This window comes from Pelodiscus sinensis, chromosome 2, assembly GCF_049634645.1.
Source record: "Pelodiscus sinensis isolate JC-2024 chromosome 2, ASM4963464v1, whole genome shotgun sequence".
Lineage (NCBI taxonomy): Eukaryota > Metazoa > Chordata > Testudines > Trionychidae > Pelodiscus > Pelodiscus sinensis.
The window spans coordinates 4,446,551-4,463,269 of record NC_134712.1 but is presented as its reverse complement, the minus strand read 5'-3'; the positions used below and the strand labels follow the sequence as shown (position 1 = coordinate 4,463,269).

At 50.7% G+C, this 16,719-nt stretch overlaps 1 protein-coding gene across 10 annotated transcripts in view; it reads left to right on the top strand.

Annotated features, from left to right (window-relative positions):
* The window catches only part of ADGRB1 (adhesion G protein-coupled receptor B1), a 423,185-nt gene that overhangs the window by 212,130 nt on the left and 194,336 nt on the right, over window positions 1–16,719 (top strand). For all 10 annotated transcript variants that reach the window (XM_075920018.1, XM_075920015.1, XM_075920016.1 and 7 more), the window contains one exon: window positions 11,130–11,237. In XM_075920018.1, coding sequence (XP_075776133.1) covers window positions 11,130–11,237 — 108 coding nt within the window. The remainder of the gene's footprint in view (window positions 1–11,129; window positions 11,238–16,719) is intronic.

Sequence of the window (16,719 nt, the reverse complement as noted above, 5' to 3'; positions counted from 1 at the left end):
GTTTTCCACAAAAAAGCCCCGATCGCGAAAATGGCGATCGGGGCTTTTTTGCGGAAAAGCACGTCTAGATTGGCCACGGACGCTTTTCCAGAAAAAGTGCTTTTGCGGAAAAGCGTACGTGCCAATCTAGATGCTCTTTTCCGCAAATGCTTTTAACGGAAAACTTTTCCGTTAAAAGCATTTCCAGAAAATCGTGCCAGTCTAGATGTAGCCTGGCAGCTCATATAGATGCAGCTTAACCTGGTTTAGGGTTAGGGTGAAGGCTAGTGCTAATGTCCTTAGTGCAGAAAGGGCCAGCGCTGTGTGAGTGGGAGAATAAGGAGAAAGATGATCTTTTGGCCAATTCACAGACCTAGGCATTTGGAAATCTGGTCTCATTCTAGCTTCGCTGCTCACTTAGTGCATGGTTGTTGACAGCTCACGTTTTCCTCTGTGGCCGAGTTCCGGCTGTGCCCCGTGTCTCCTGCTCTCCTATGGCGGTTATTAGGTGCTCAGACTCGTCAATCTGAAGGACAATGCTCAGTGCGTGTTACTGTTCTGGGTGTTCCTTGAGGCAAAGATCCCAGGGGTATCGCCCCTCCCTACACGGGTGGGGAGATGTCTGCCCTCTGTTGGACGTGACCCAAAGCAGCTATTTCCGAGGGAAAGTGGAGTAGGAGAGTGGAAAGCTTTGGGGACCAGCAAGCTGAGCCCTGCCCACTTTGGAGGGAAGGGGCGACAGGCTTTGGTCTAACGGCCTGGCCCGGCCACGTGGCGCTAAAAGCCCTGATCGCCGACAGATTGGCATGCTGAGAGGAGCTGCCGTCCAGGAGAGGAGGCTGGCTCCGGGCACTGACAGCACTACGGCAGCGCGGGGAGGGAGGGGGAATACAGACAGCATGCCTCACCCACGGAAGCCAGTGGCGGGGGTTAGCTGCAGCGAGGACCCCGAGAACTACCGAGATATCTGCATCCCCATTGAATCCCAGGAAATGGAACCAACCAGGGTACCAGCTGAAATGAAGCTGGCTGGTCAGGCAGGGGCAGTGCAAGACCACCCCCTGACATTTATGGAGATGTGGGACATTCGTCTCTGCTCCTAATCTCAGGAGAATCCGGACCAAATTCTGCCCAGGGATACACTGGTGTAAACGCAGAGTGACTCACGGATTTCAGTGGAATCACTCTGGATTTACATGGGTGGAGCAGAGAGTGGGGTCTGGCCCCGAAGGTACAGCATTTCGCTATGCCTAGGCTGACGTTCCCAGGAGATTTCTCCCGCCGCCCCCAAATTCCACTAAAAATAGCCCGTTGGCTGGAACCACAGTGAGAGATGAAATGTCCTTGGTGTGTGAACACAGCTGTTCCCTGCAGGCAAGCCGGGGACTCAGCAAGCCAGAACAGCATCTCATCCTGTATGGAGGAGCCGGCTACTGTGGCCAGCAAAGCTTTGATTCTATTTCTCCTTCAGAGAGCACTTCCAATGATTCATAACTCGGACTCACTGGGCACAGTGAGGGGTCCCAACAAATTGAGGTATCTGGAGCCAGAACCTCAACGGGTGCAAGCCGTCAGGGTACATCTATACAGCAGTGGTATTTCAGAATAACGTCCATATAACAGGTTCGGTCCTTTGTGCGAGCACCCGTTGGTGGCTGAAGCGGTCTCGCAATATTTACGCACCTGTCTGTGGGTGAGTCAATGGACGGGGGTCAGGCCTCTTCTTTTTCCCCCCTCGCTCAAGTGTGGTTTGCAGGAAGGTTGGGGGGGACCCACTCCTCTGGGTCCTGGCATGTAACAGTTACCTGCCAAGTTTCAACGTCCATAATTGCGGTCATGTTCCTGGGCAACTTCCCCGGGATGCTGTTTCATCTGTCCCTTCTCTAGGGCCTTGTTGCTGAATTCCCCTCTGCAGGGTTCTGCAGGGTTGTCATTGGCTGGCTTTAGCCGCAGGATCTAGCTCCGATCAGTTACAAGACCCAGCTCCTACTCGGAGCTGTCCAACATTCTGGTGTTTCCCCCAGTCAGCTCAGAGGTCTGCCTGGGTTGAGCTCCAGGAAGGAACTGACAAGCCCTAGCTAGCAGCTCCTTATATAGCAGCCTGCCGCATCCTGATTGGCTGCAGTGAAGGCTGCCCCTCTACCCTGCTCACAGGACCTCTCCACTGCTCCTGCTGCTGGCCAGGGTGCTAAAAGTCCTCCAGCGGGGAGGTCGGGCTTTGTCCTCCCCATCACAGTCCGTTATTCCGAAATGATGTATTGCGCGTCTACCCGGCAAGCCCACTCTTTCGAAATCCATTTGAAATAATGGGCTTCTTACTCCGACTTCTGTAAACCTCATTATACGAGGAGTCAGGGAAGTCGGAGGAAGAGTGCGCTATTTCGAAATAAGTGCTGTGTTGACGTGCCCAAATTTGAAATAAGCTATTTCGACTTAGTTACGCAATTAGTGTAGCTCACGTTGCCTAGCTTATGAGTCCAGCCCTGCTGTGTAGACGCACCCGCCAAGTCTTAATGTTCTCCCATTACTCCTGGGCATGACTCCTTCTCGATAATGCCTCTCCTTTGTGTTTACACCACTCTGGCATTTGTAGGCTACTGTGGTGCCATCTCTTTCTTAGTTGTCTCTTAACCCGCACTGAGAGCTCTTTTAATCTTTCTTCGTAGATCTATCGCTCCAGCCCCTCTCATATTTGTGCTGCTTTTTTTCTGAAATCCCTCCATTTTTTTCTGGTAGTGAAGTGCAGAGAAATGAATGGGAAGCCCAGCTCATACATCTCTGCTCCTGGACACGGACCTCCAGCTGTGGAAGACAGTACTCCAGCTGTGTTTGCCCTGGAACCATGCAGGGAAAGGTTGTAACGTCCTTGCTCTGGGTTGCCACGCCTCTGCATATGCAGACTTCTTTCGCTCCAAGCTGCTATCTTACTCACTGCACACTCATCCCTAGGTCTCTTTCAGGACCACTGCTTCTCAATTTTTCCTTCCCATTGACTATCTGTGCTGAGGATTATTCCCGCCTGTCCCTAATATTTTAGGTGCATTTTTCTAGTGAGGCTCCTTCAGCTCCTTTCTGCCTATGTTTAAAACTTCTCTGGAATCGTTGGTGTCATTTCTGAGTCCTCAACATCAGCTCCTCTATGACTATCTCTGATTCCTTAGCCTCCACTTAATGACCGATCATTTCTGTAGCTAAGACCTAAAATAACACCGGGCTGAACATCGACCCCTTTACTGCCCTCCTTCCATTGTTGAAGGGTTTGCTGAGTTCCATGTCCCCGGGTTTCATTGGTTATAGAATCATAGAATAATAGGACTGGAAGGGACCTCGAGAGGTCATCGAGTCCAGCCCCCCACCTTCAAGGCAGGACCAAGCTCCATCTACACCATCCCTGACAGATGTCTATCTAACCTGTTCTTAAATATCTCCAGAGAGGGAGATTCCACCACCCCCCTTGGCAATTTATTCCAATATTTGACCACCCTGACAGTTAGGAATTTTTTCCTAATGTCCAATCTAAACCTCCCCTGCTGCACTTTAAGCCCATTACTCCTTGTCCTGTCCTCAGAAACCAAGAGGAACAAATTTTCTCCTTCCTCCTTGTGGCACCCTTTTAGATATTTGAAAACCGCTATCATGTCCCCCCTTAATCTTCTTTTTTCCAAACTAAACAAGCCCAGTTCATGAAGCCTGGCTTCATAGGTCATGTTCTCTAGACCTTTAATCATTCTTGTCGCTCTTCTCTGTACCCTTTCCAATTTCTCCACATCTTTCTTGAAATGTGGTGCCCAGAACTGGACACAGTACTCCAGCTGAGGCCTAACTATTGCAGAGTAGAGCGGCAGAATGACTTCACGAGTTTTGCTTACAACACACCTGTTGATACAACCTAGAATCATATTTGCTTTTTTTGCAACAGCATCACACTGCTGACTCATATTCAACTTGTGGTCCACTATGACCCCTAGATCCCTTTCCGCCATGCTCCTTCCTAGACAGTCGCTTCCCATCTTGTATGTATGGAACTGATTGTTCCTTCCTAAGTGGAGCACTTTGCATTTCTCTTTATTAAACTTCATCCTGTTTACCTCTGACCATTTCTCTAACTTGCTAAGGTCATTTTGAATTATGTCCCTATCCTCCAAAGAAGTTGCAACCCCACCCAGTTTGGTATCATCTGCAAACTTAATAAGCGTACTCTCTATCCCAATATCTACATCACTTAGCTTCCTCATTTAGCTTGTGTCTCTCCCTTAAGAAAGCTCCTGCATGCTGTTTTGGGCTGGATCCAAATCCCACTGAGAGTTTTTTTCCATGTGAATGGCTCAGAATCGCAGCTGGCTAGTGTTTCGATGACCACTCCAAGCCATTCCGAACCAAGCCCAGTGGGAACGCTCATGATGAATGTAAAAATAGTGCCAAGTTCACCCATTTGACCCTGAATTTACTCCCTTGACCCTGGTGTAAAAGTGGAGCAAGAGGGTGATGAATCAGACCATTAACATGCAAAAGGGCTGGCATTTTCAGCTCTGGCTCCTAATCAGCTTTTATTGGGAGGAGATCTGGCAGGCCTAGCCACAAACACAATCCCACAACTTACCTGAGACCAAGGCTAGTCATTAGGGGTATGTCTACACTACATGCCTCTGGCAATAGAGACATGTAGATTTGTTTACTCGGCATAGGGAAATGAAGCGGCGATTTAAATAATCGCCGCTTCATTTAAATTTAAATGGCTGCTGCGCTGTGCCGATCAGCTGTTTGTCAGCTCAGCGCGCTAGTCTGGACGCTCTGCGGTCGACATCAAAGGCATTTGTCGACCTCCCCGGTAAACCGCATCCCACGAGGCATACCGGGGAGGTCGACAAATGCCTTTGATGTTGACTGCGGAGCGTCCAGATTAGCGCGCTGAGCCAACAAACAGCTGATCAGCACTGCGCGGCAGCCATTTAAATTTAAATGAAGCAGTGATTATTTAAAACGCCACTTCATTTCCCTATGCTGGGTAGCCTAATGTACATGCCTCTGTCACCAAAAGCATGTAGGCTAGACACACCCTAGGTGACCCTAGGCCAGACATTAGTAAAAAGGAAGACTCCAGGCTATGTCTTGTCAGGGAACTAATCCCTTAGGGTGTGTCTACACTGCACTGCAGGTCGAAATAAGAGACGCCATTTGAGCTGCACAACTTGCATATCTTATTTTGAAATCGCTTATTTCAAAATCTGACGCTGTCTCTAGAGCCCTTATTTCTAAATAAATTGCTATTCTGAAATGTCCCTTTCTCCTCGTGGAATGAGGTTTACAGGGATGTCGGAATAGCGAGCCCGTTAGATTTCGAAATAATGGGTGCACTCAAAACACGCGGAATAGCTATTTGATATCCCGAAATAGCGTGCAGTGTAGACGCAGCCCCAGTGACAGCCAGGGAAAGCAATGGACCGGTGAGGAAAGCGTACCTAACGAGATGCTATGTAGAGATTAGTAAACCGGCCTCTGTGGAGGGAACAAATCTGAAATGCTTTGTCATGAATAATCATCCATGGTAGCATTTCCTGCTTCCATTTGTAGGGTCAGATGTACCTCCACTGAGGGGCAAGTTTTCTAAAGTGCTCAGTGGCTCCCATGGTTCTCACTCAGGGCCAGAATGGGAGCAGAGCACTTGTGAAAACTGGACCCCAGTTGTGGGTGCGGGGCCTTGTTGAAACTCTGGTTTTAAATGGTTTTTAAATCAAGGCCTCAATCACGCCCCACTGCATAGGTATGAATTTCACATCCAGGGCATCTTCTGGAAGACTGGAAGGCACAGGTGAGATTTTAAAAAAAATCCATGTATCTACCCGTAGAACGTCTTGCTAGGAGATCCTGAGATTAGTGAAACTGACCGAATTTTCAAAAGCCAATTTGCTTTATTGATTTATCCACCCACTGTGATGGACCGGGTCGTGTCTGGGCACAGCTGAGGGCATCTGCTCAGGGCGAATTGCTCAAATTTGGGGCTCTCTATAGCCCCCAGACTGGAAACCTTCCCAAATAGGCCACCGACCAGTCCCACAGAGTGATTCAGCTGCCTGCCTGGCCAGCCCGAAGCCTCATGAGCAAAACCCCTCTGACACCCCAGCTATATCCGTGCTCCAAAAAGCCCCAGGCCTAGCACACAGGTGAGGGGTTTTAGAACCAACTCTCACCTACCCTGAATGGGTTCTTCTGGTCCCAAGAAAGCAGCCACAGATCCCTGGTCAATTTACCCTCTGGATCTTACCCACAAGACCACGCTGAGCCAATCTTTTAGAATCTAAACTCTAAAGATTTATTACTGCAAGAAAGAAAAGCATGAGAGTAAAGTTGCTAAAGTATCATACATTACATGCATCGAATCTCCCAGTTCTCGATGCAGGCTTGCAACAGAGATGTTATCGTTGCTGGCTTAAAAGTCTTTGGTGAACATCCTACGTCAGGGTGGGTCCACAGTTCTTTCCAGCTCCTCGATCCCTGCACTCGTGCCACTGGGATGAAGAGCTGAGCTAGGCACAAAATGGAGGATGCCTTCTTTCCCGTCTCTTCTTGGCTGCAGCAGGTCACTTGGCCAGCGGCCTATCCCTGTGTTCCCTGCTGGTAGCCCTTAGGTATCAGTCACCATTCTTGAGGTGTATCCTTGGCCTATAGAGGGCTATTATTCTATAGCGACTTGCTCATTAGCATGTCCATAGTCCGAGCTTTGACCATTGCTCAACCACATACCGAGAAATATTCAGGCTGTGTCAACATTGGCGCGATCTTGTGCCAAAGCGGCCGCTTTTTCACAAAAACATGCTGCCTGTCTACATTGGCGGGGAGTTCTTGCACAAGAACACTGACGTTCTAATGTGTGAAATCAGGGCTTCTTGCACAAGAACTATGATGCTCCCGCTCAGGAATAAGCCCTCTTGCGCAACTTTTCTTGTGCAAGAGGCCAGTGTAGACAGGCAACATGAATTTCTTGCGCAAGAAAGCCTGATGGTTAAAATGGCCATCGGAGCTTTCTTGTGCAAGAGAGCGTCTACACTGGTACGGATGCTCTTGCTCAAAAACACATCTCTTGTGCAAAGGCACATGCCAGTGTAGACACACTCTTGCGCAAATACTTTAACGCAAGAACTCTTGCATTAAAGAGTATTTGCGCAAGATCATGCCAATGTAGACGTAGCCTCAGCATCCACACAAAGTACATGCTTATCACTTCACACACAGACATTATACAATTACATGAATAGCATATATGGAATCAGAAGAAAGTGAGCTTATATTTGACACTGCACATGAACCCCTTTGTACCACTTTTGGGGCCAACACCCTCCCATGGGTGCAGCAGTGATCTGGCTGCTTCCCTAAAATCCAATAACGTGACACCCACCCAAACTTTTTACACCATATCCATGTGCTTTCTGGTCTCAGAACAAATCTATGTCACGCTCCATATCTAAACGTCGCTGCTTCTCCTGGCTTCTGTTTCCAGTATGAATGGACTTTGGGGCTGGCTTAGGATGACCAATGGACACTGTAGATTCTCATGGCTTTGATCCTTTCAGAACTATGGATCTAGGGTAGGTTAGACTAGATTAGGCTGCACTGGTACACCTGGGGATGGAGGGGTAGATTTGGGGTAGGTATGAAGGTAGGGGCCCAAACCTGGCCACCACATCGGAACACCCCTGAGCTTTCCAGGTATTCGAAATAAGTCCAGATGCCATCTTTCCAGGTGATCCTTACCTTTAGTATCCAATCCCAGCCTCGTACATGCTTGAATAGTAGGATGTTCAGCCGCTGTCCATCTGCCTTCTCATTTATTTTGCTAGCAGCCAATTTACAGACTGCCAATGCTGGAAGGTTAAGAGAAGTCACAGAAGGCTGGTTTCGGAGCTTCGTTGCTTGGATGCTGTAGGGGGGAGGAGACCTGGGGGGGAGAATTTCAAACTGGCCTTTAATTAGGCAGCCCATATTGGCCTCCTCCGCAGACCAACCTGCTCTACACGAAGTCTGCCTCCTGGCTCTGCATCTTTTCCTCCCCCTCCTCTGCTTTCCCTTTTTGGATGGCATTACAAACTCGCACCAGCACACGCCTGGAAGTGCCATTAACCTTTATTAATTTTCCCAGGGTTCCCAGGACCAGATTTCTCACCGTTTTCAGCCCACAGCAGCACACTTGAAAGGCCGAGAGACTGTTGTGTCTCCATGGGACAGAACGACCCTCTGTCTGGTGTATTCTGTTTGGAAACAAACCGGTTGCCTGATCAGAGCTTGTGTGGGCCGAATTCTGTTCTCCATTAGGCTACGTCTACACTACAGGGCTTTGCCTTGCAGCAGAGAGTATGCTAATGAAGTGCTCATTAGCATTTGTCGCACTGTCATTAGCATATTCTCTGCCCAAGGCTCTTTGCACAAGAGGTTTTGCACAAAAACAAGCCATGGAGATGGATCAGTGTAGACTTCCTTTTTTGAGGCATAAGGATCTTGCGCAAAAGGGAGGTTTTGCGCAAAACGAATCCTTCTACACGGCTTGTTTTTGCACAAAAAACTCTTGCGTAAAAAGCCTCGGGGAGAGAATATGCTAATGACAGTGCGACAAATGCTAATGAGTGCTTCATTAGCATACTCTCTGCTGGCAAAACCCTGTCGTGTAGACGTAGCCTACTTGGATAAAGTAAGCGGAGCTATTTCAGACTGACACCAGGATAGCTGAGCGCAGAATTTAGATCTTAGCAAATCTTTCTCCCATTGCTGGTTCCCCCTAAAGGCATCTGCATGTAGAGCCCGCTGTTCTGGGTGTGCAACATGCCGGAGGCAGAGAGGAGATGAATCTACCTCAGGACTCAGGAATCTACCTCCAGGCATGCTCAGGACTTAACATGAGGAGCAAAGTCAAATGCAACATAGAATCCTAGAATCCTAGGGTTGGAAGAGACCTCAGGAGTCATTAAGTCCAGCCCCCTGCCCAAGGCAGGACCAATCCCAACTAAATCAAGCCGGCCAGGGCTTCATCAACTTAAAAACCTCTAGGGATGGAGATTCCACCCCTTCACTAAGGAACCCATCCCAGTGCTTCACCACCCTCCTAGGGAAATAGTTTTTCCTAATGTCCAACCTAGACCTCCCCCACTGCAACTTCATTTGGGAAACAAATTGAGAAAATATAAATGAGAAAATATAAATGTCCGGTATTTTCTAAACATGAGTTAAGCTGTCGCGAGCAAAGGCCACCTGCTTCTGAAAAGAGCATATTCACGTGGGCTTCATGCGTTTTAACTACTGTGCTGTAAATTGGTGACTTTGGCGTAACTTCCCCGAGTGTCCCCGTGTAGATGTGCCCTCGAAGCCTGATCCAAAGTGCATTGAACCCCGTGGGCGTGCTCGCTGGGTCCATTGTGCTTTGGAACAGTGTTAGTGTCCTTCAGCTCCACTAGCAGAGACTTGTGCTCCTCGCCTGGAGGTTCGGGGCTCGATGAGTTCATCTCTCCCCTTTGCCAGTCACGTGGTGGGAGCTGGCCATGCTGTGCCCTCCCCGCCCACTTCTCCCCTCCCTCTACACATCTCCCTGTTCTCCAGAGTCCACCGCCTGTCTGACCTTGGCCTCTCCAGGAGGCCCGGTCGCTAGCTGCAGAGCCAAACCAGCTCAGGAAATAACCCAGGTGAGGGGATGTGTTAGGCTAATAGCATCAAGACCAAGCTCCTATCTAGCGTTTTCTATTAGCGCTCAAAGTGCCGAGGAGGGCAAGGTGAGCCTCATTATCCGTGCGTCGCAAGGCAAGCCAAACCCCAGCATGCGCCATGACAGCCGTGGGCACCGGCTTGTCTTAGTGGCCTGCTAAGAAGGTTTCTTTTTCGTGCTCCGCACTAAACCTCCCTTTCGATTCCTCCAGAGAAGGGCAAGGAAACCTCACGAGTCCTTTGAAAATCTCAGAAGGGGAGCCAGGTTAGTCTGGAACTTTAAAAACAGCGAGTAGCCCTGTGGCACCTTAGAGCAGGCGTGAGGAACCTCTGGTCCAGGGGCCGGATGCGGCCCATGGCTTCCCTGGATCCGGCCTCCGTGGCTCAGGGACAGCCCCAACACTGGGGGCCCCACACTGGTGATCAAGCCCCTTTGCTGCCCCACCGTGGGGCTGGAACACACAAAATCCACAAGGCTGGGTCCCCCTACGCTGTGGTGTGTGAGGGGAATGTAGAGAGTGACTTTCTCTGTCTCAGTCGTGAGCCATGTCAGTGAGGGATTTGGGTTGGGTTTTTTGGCTTCTCACTTGTGTGCAGCTCCCAATTGATTTTTCTGTGGGTCAGTGGCCCCGACCCAAAAAAGGTTCCCTACTCCTGCCTTAGAGACAAACAAAAAATATTTCGTATCAAGAGATTTTGTGGGCAAAACCCCACTCCAGCTCATCTGAAGAAGTAGGTTTTGCCCACAAAAGCTCATGATATTATCTAGATTTTTGTTAGTCTCTGAGGGTATGTCTAGACTACATGCCTCTGGCGACAGAGGCATGTAGATTAGGCTACCCGGCATAGGAAAATTACCCGGCATTTAAATTAAAATGGTTGCCATGTTGTGCCGATCAGCTGTTTGTCGGCTCAGTGCGCTAGTCTTGACGCTCCGCGATCGACATCAAAGGCATTTGTCGACCTCCCCGGTAAACCTCATCCCACGAGGCATACCGGGGAGGTCGACAAATGCCTTTGATGTCGACCGCAGAGTGTCCAGACTAGCGCGCTGAGCCGACAAACAGCTAATCGGCTCAGCGCAGCAGCCATTTTAATTTAAATGAAGCAGCGATTATTTAAATTGCCGCTTCATTTTCCTATGCCAGGTAGCCTAATCTACATGCCTCTGTTGCCAGAAGTATGTAGTCTAGACATACCCTAAGGTGCCACAGGACGATGCGTTGTTTTAAAACCTCTTTGAAAGCTGTTAAGTGATGCTTAGGGGACGGAGGACCTGGGTTGCCACACTTCTACATGCGAAAGCCACTGGTTCAAGGCCGATGGTGGGAGGAGGGGAGTGTGCGAACTGCCTTGCGAACGGGGCTTTTGCACTTTGCTGTTTGTTGTCTCACGTGTAACGCTGTAGTGAAAGACCTTACCGCCTGAACCCAGGTTTATTTACCTGCCCCATTGCCTTGCCGTAGCCAACGGACGCTATAATTCCAGAAGCCAGTCGCTGAGGTCCACAGATAACAGGAAGCGAGAGGATGCTGACGAACTGCAACAGTACGGCTACCCGGCACCGCAAATAGGTAAGCTCCGAACTCCAGCAGCAACTTCGGTGGGGCTGGGAGGCAGCTGGATTTCCAGGCAGAGTGTGTGTATGTGCGTGTGTGTGTGTGTGTGTGTGTGTGGGGGGGGTCTTCAATGATCTAAAGAGCCAGCTGACTGTTTTCCTTCCCAGGGGACAGACAAAGACATTAGGGGGACAGTCATGGCTCAGCATAATCCCACCGAATGGGAAGGCCTCCGAGTCAATCCACAGTCAATCCACCCAGCTCAGTCCGTGTGGCTCTGAGTCCACCCGCAGCAGGAGCGATGCTCGGAATCCCCACCAGCTATCGAGCTGACCCTGGTCAATGGTTCTGATTGGCTGTGGGTCCATTAAGGCCTGGCCGGGACCTTACAAGGCTGAACTCAAAGCGGATGCACATGCCATGTTCTGCCATTGACCTCCAAGGATGTGTGGGGGCAGGGGTGGGGGAGAGGCAGACATCTGTGTAGGCGTTGTCCTGACGGGTTCACGTCTGTGTGGGAAGGGGTGGCTGAGCGGGTTAGGTAGCACGGGGATGGCAGGTTTCCCCCTTCCCACCTCTCCCCCCGTTTTCCAGCAGTCGGGAAATAATGTCAGTTCCCTTTAGGCGCCCGTGCTCCTGGTGGTGGGAGGAGACTTCCCACGCTCCCCGCCCACCCCCAAGGTCAATCAGGGTGTGGGGGTGGCAGCCCCTTGCAGGACGGGAGAGACTTCGGGCGCTTCCCCACGCCCCCAGGCCCTGACTGGCTTGGAGGCGGAAGGAAGGGAGGGAGAGTGCAAAGTCTCTTGCTCCCTGCCCTTTGGTGCATGGCACATAGAGTCAACTGCCAGGGTTGGCTCTCAGCGTCCTGCACTCCCTGGCCCCTAGGCCCTGATTGGCCTGGGGTCGAGGGAGCCGCAGGACCTCCATGGGTCAGATCAACCCGCTTGGTGAGCCGGATCCAGCCCGTGAAGGCCCTTTTGCCCACCTCTTGGTTAGATCCATGCCGGTTTACGCCTCTTGGGATCTGCTCCCTTATCGACGTGCAGCACAGTGCAAATGTTTCCAAGGCTGCCAAGGCCAATGGGACAGGGCTGAGGTTGGGTGCTTTCCCCAGGGACACGGTGAGGGTCTGAATTTTCTTGAGAGTAGAAGGTGCTGGCTTTGCCTGATCTCTGTCTCAGCCGCTGAGCCGCCGACAGCGCGGGGGTGGTGAGTGGTGTGTGGCGATGGAAACCAAGCAGCATCTGGGCAAGGCTGTTTGTGATTAAGGGGACAGCTTTGCATGACCAGGATGATGGTGCCTCAGGGCGGAAGCTGAATTGCTGGAGACTGGTTCAAAGCACAAGAAAGAGCGTGAGACACAAAGGTGCGGCAGAAAGGAGGGGAAGTGTAGCAAATTGCACCTCACTTCTGTGGCCTTCTCTTCACTGCGTGACCTCAGGAGTTTTACTGCCGGCTAAGGCCACTCGAGAACAACCCTGCGCGAATGCGGTTTATTTGGCGCTGTGGTGGGCCCAGGCTATTAGAGACACAAGCTGGGCGGGGAATATCTTTTATTGGACCATTCTCTGTTGGTGAGAGAGAGGCTGTGCGGAGCTACACAGAGTTCTCCCTCCCGCCTGGGAAATAGCGTCACAGCTAAACACAAGAGCAAGCTGTCTCAGGGTATGTCTACACTACAGCGTTATTTCGAAATAACGCGTCTACACACAAAATGCCTTTCTATATAGCTTTTTGCTATTTTGAAATAGTGCGTCCACGCTGATTGGATGCTGAATCACATTTAAGGCCAGACAGAACTAGTTCCGGCAGGGCATCAGGTCAGAAGTTATCTTGTGGCCAGAGTGGCCAGCAGGGCACCCTGGGAAGGACTAGAGGTCCCCTATTTCGAAATAAGCGTCTACACAGTGCGTATTTCGAAATAGCAATTTCAAAATTGGCACTATTCCTCGTGGAATGAGGATTACCAATTTCGAAATAAGCCCTCTGCTATTTCGAATTAATTTCGAAATAGCAGTTGGCTTGTGTAGATGCGAGGAAAGTTATTTCGAAATAACTTTGCTGTGTAGACATACCCTCAGAGGGGGAGCCGTGTGAGCCTGTAACGTTAAAAAAAACGAGTGGTCCTGTGGCCCCTTGGAGACTAACCAAAATATTTAAAGTATCATGAGCTTTCATGGGCAAAACCCACTTCTTCAGAGCTGGACTGGAAATAACAGGAACCCAGAATTGATAACAGAAAATGAGGTGGAGGGGGAGTAAAACAAGATCAAACGAACTCAAACAAGATCAAACCAATCACTTAGCATATTCCAAGGGCCCTTTCAAGGTAAAGTGGACTGTTAAAACCCCTGAAGTCCTAGGACAAGCAACCCAGCGGGGGTTAGTGGGTTCCAGGTTGTTATAATCAGCCATAAATCCAGTGTCTTGGTTAAGACCGTGGTTTTTAGCATCCCACAAAGTTATGAATTTAAGCCCCCAGGCCTGTCTTTTGTGCAGGTTTCCTTGGAGGTCCAGCGCGCAGAGTCTTGTGCGGAATGAATTTTGTTATGCGCACCAGGGTGGAGGTGACGTGTGACACACAACATCCGTAAGGGTGCCCTTGGTAAAACTCATTCCACACATGGATGGTGTTATGGTGCTGGTGATAGACAGCCCATCATTAGTCAGAAAGGAGCCACTCATCACGTGGCGATGAGGAATACCTGGTCCCAGATGGTCACCTTGTCGGTCCTCAGGCAGAACAAGCTTGCTCCCCACAGTATGTTCTCTGATGCTCTGGCCCAGGACCATTGCAGGTGACTCAGAGAGTGAGCCGTTCCTATAGGATGTGATGGTTACGGTTACATGGGTTGCGCCGCACCCAAATATCGTGGCCAGGTGGCCATCGGAGCACCAGCTTGTAATATTAAACCGGGACTGCTGACTGCACAGAGGCAAGGGGAAGTTGGCATGTGAACAGGGAAGGAACCAGCATGTTGGAATGGATCTCGGGTCCCCAGGTTGCATCTGGAAATGGCCTTTCACAAGGGGAGAGATTGGTGGAGGGACCAGAGTTCCCAAGGGTTCGATTTTCTTTTTGTGAAACAGCAACAACAACAATCGTTTCCTGTCAATCCAGGCCTGGGCTGGTGAGGCAGGGGAGGAGAGAAAAAGGGGGGCTGGCTGGTGCAGTGGGGGGGAGGGAGAAGGGGCCTGGTCTGGCGACCACAGCTCGGTTCTCCCCAGTGGCTGGGGGTGGGAGGAGAGCTGGGGTTGCCTCACCCCTGCAGGAGGGGGGCTGGCAAGCGCAGCGAGCAAGGGGCACAGCCACCTAGTATATATGTATATAGATATTTTTAAAATGAGGAACGTTCCAGCTCTCACAGAAAAATCCCCCCTCCCCCCCAAACGCCCTTTCCCTTTGCATCCATTCGGATCTGGCTGTGTACTGGGAATCTGCTGAAAGCAGCAAACCTGCAGGAGCCGGTGAGCCAAGGTCACCTTTGTCATGCCTGCGATGCTGCGGGAGAGGGGGCACCCAGGCGCCGGCTGGTCTTGCAGAGCAAGGAGGGTAAAAGCCAGGCTGCGCGACACTGTCACGGATGAGATACACAGCCTGAGTCTGGCCGTGCTGCCTGTTGGGATGCGCAGGCAGCAACCCCTTGCAAGCAGCCGTCTTCCCGTCTAACCTAACGTGCCAGGCCAGCTGCGAGTTTCTCCTCGTCTGTGGAGCGCTGTAGCCAGCTGCCGGGGCGGTGACGCTGACAGAATTTTGAGCCGCACCTCGGCTAACTCCCTCCTCAGCAAAACACATGCAGCTGTGCCCGACAAAGGACGCGAGGAAGCTGCTCCCCTCAGCCATCTGGGGAAGGGGGTCTCTGCAGTCTGCTGACTGGCACAGGACTTCCCAGGGCCCGGCCCGTCTCCAGCGGATATTGTAGCCGAGTCCTTTGCAGCTTTTGCTTATGCCGCAAAACCGGCCGCTCCTCTGACAAAGCGACTTGCCGCCCGTAGGAAATTAATTAAGCATCCCGGGCGCACATGTGCACTCACGTCCTGATTGGATGGGGGTTTTTTAAATTTGTTTGCCAAGACAAATTCCCATCACAATCAGCACCCGCGGCTAAGGCCACCTCGCAGCAGCTGTGACTGTTTCTCATTGTTAAATCCAGCAAAGCGATGTCCTCGACTCCCGCTTCTTCTGCAAGCGTAGGACGGACACACATAACTCTCTGTGAAATCAACAGCAGACACCACTATCCCACGGGCAGAGAACAGGGCCAGGGGAAGGAGTCAGCAGGGTTTCCCATTTTATCCTCCGTCTTCCACCTTTTTCCTTTCCCTTTATCCACCTCCTATAAAACTGGGGCGGATATAACAGAGAGCATGTCTAGACTACACCTCTCCGTCGACTGAGATGTAGATTAGATACTTTGAAATTGCTAATGAAGCAGGGATTTAAATATCTCGTGCTTCATTAGCATAAACATGGCCACCGCTTTTTTTGAAACAGAGCTTTTTCAAAAAAAAAAAAAAACCCGGCAGTCTAGACGCGGATCTTTGGAAAATACAACCCTTTTCCGAAAGACCCTGTAAACCCTGGAGATCCTGGAACAGTATCTTGTGCCCAGCTACCACACTAATGAGACCCTGGAAATAACTAGATGGATTCACAGGCCCTACACTGGCATAAAGAGATGATGGATGAGCTAATTGGGGCTGGATTTAGGGGCAGGCAACCTAGGTGACCACTTGGGTTGCTGGGGATGGAGGGACTGAGCTCAGAGAGCTGTTTTTGTTGTTAGCCACAAAAGGGAAACAGAGCATTCGAAGTAAAATGTTTCTGGTACTCCTTATGTGGGCTCAGTTTGCACTAGCCTCCAGAATGTTCTGGACCTTTGTAGAATCTCCCGGAACTTTCCAGACTCTGAGAACTTCATTTTCCTCACCCCTCCATTTTCCTCACCCAGTGGGTATAGAAGGGGCCGGGCAGTCTTATGTCAGGGATAAATACTGGCTGCAAATGGTGTGTCAGAGTCGAGAAAAGGCCTACAATCAAAGATAAGATATTTAAAAGTTTAACCGAGAGATGCTTCTCGCCTGGGGCACCGTTTGATCTAGGTCTGGCCCTGGAGCAAACCGAACCCCAGTGGTCTCCTTGCTCGCTAATGACTACAATTGCTCATCGTCTGCAATCCTCGAGCCTCGTCTGTCCCCTGGGTGCTGGACCGCTTGGACAGATATCCACCACAAACAGCAGGCAATGCCACAGTGTGAATCTCTGACTGTGTGGAAAGTAGCAGCGGCGCGTCCTTCCAGCCCGCAGTCACGGGGCTCTCTCAGTTTCCTGGGCTGTAGGCCAGCAGGCCTACTGGTGAGAGCAGGAGTCAGGGTCTGAATACCAGCACTAAGCCAGAAGTGGAGTCAGAGAAAGCAGGAGTAGAGCTGGTTCGGAGGCCAGGGCGAGGAGTGGAAGGAGGCCAAGCTGGAGGCTGGGTGCAGGGCTTGGAAAGAG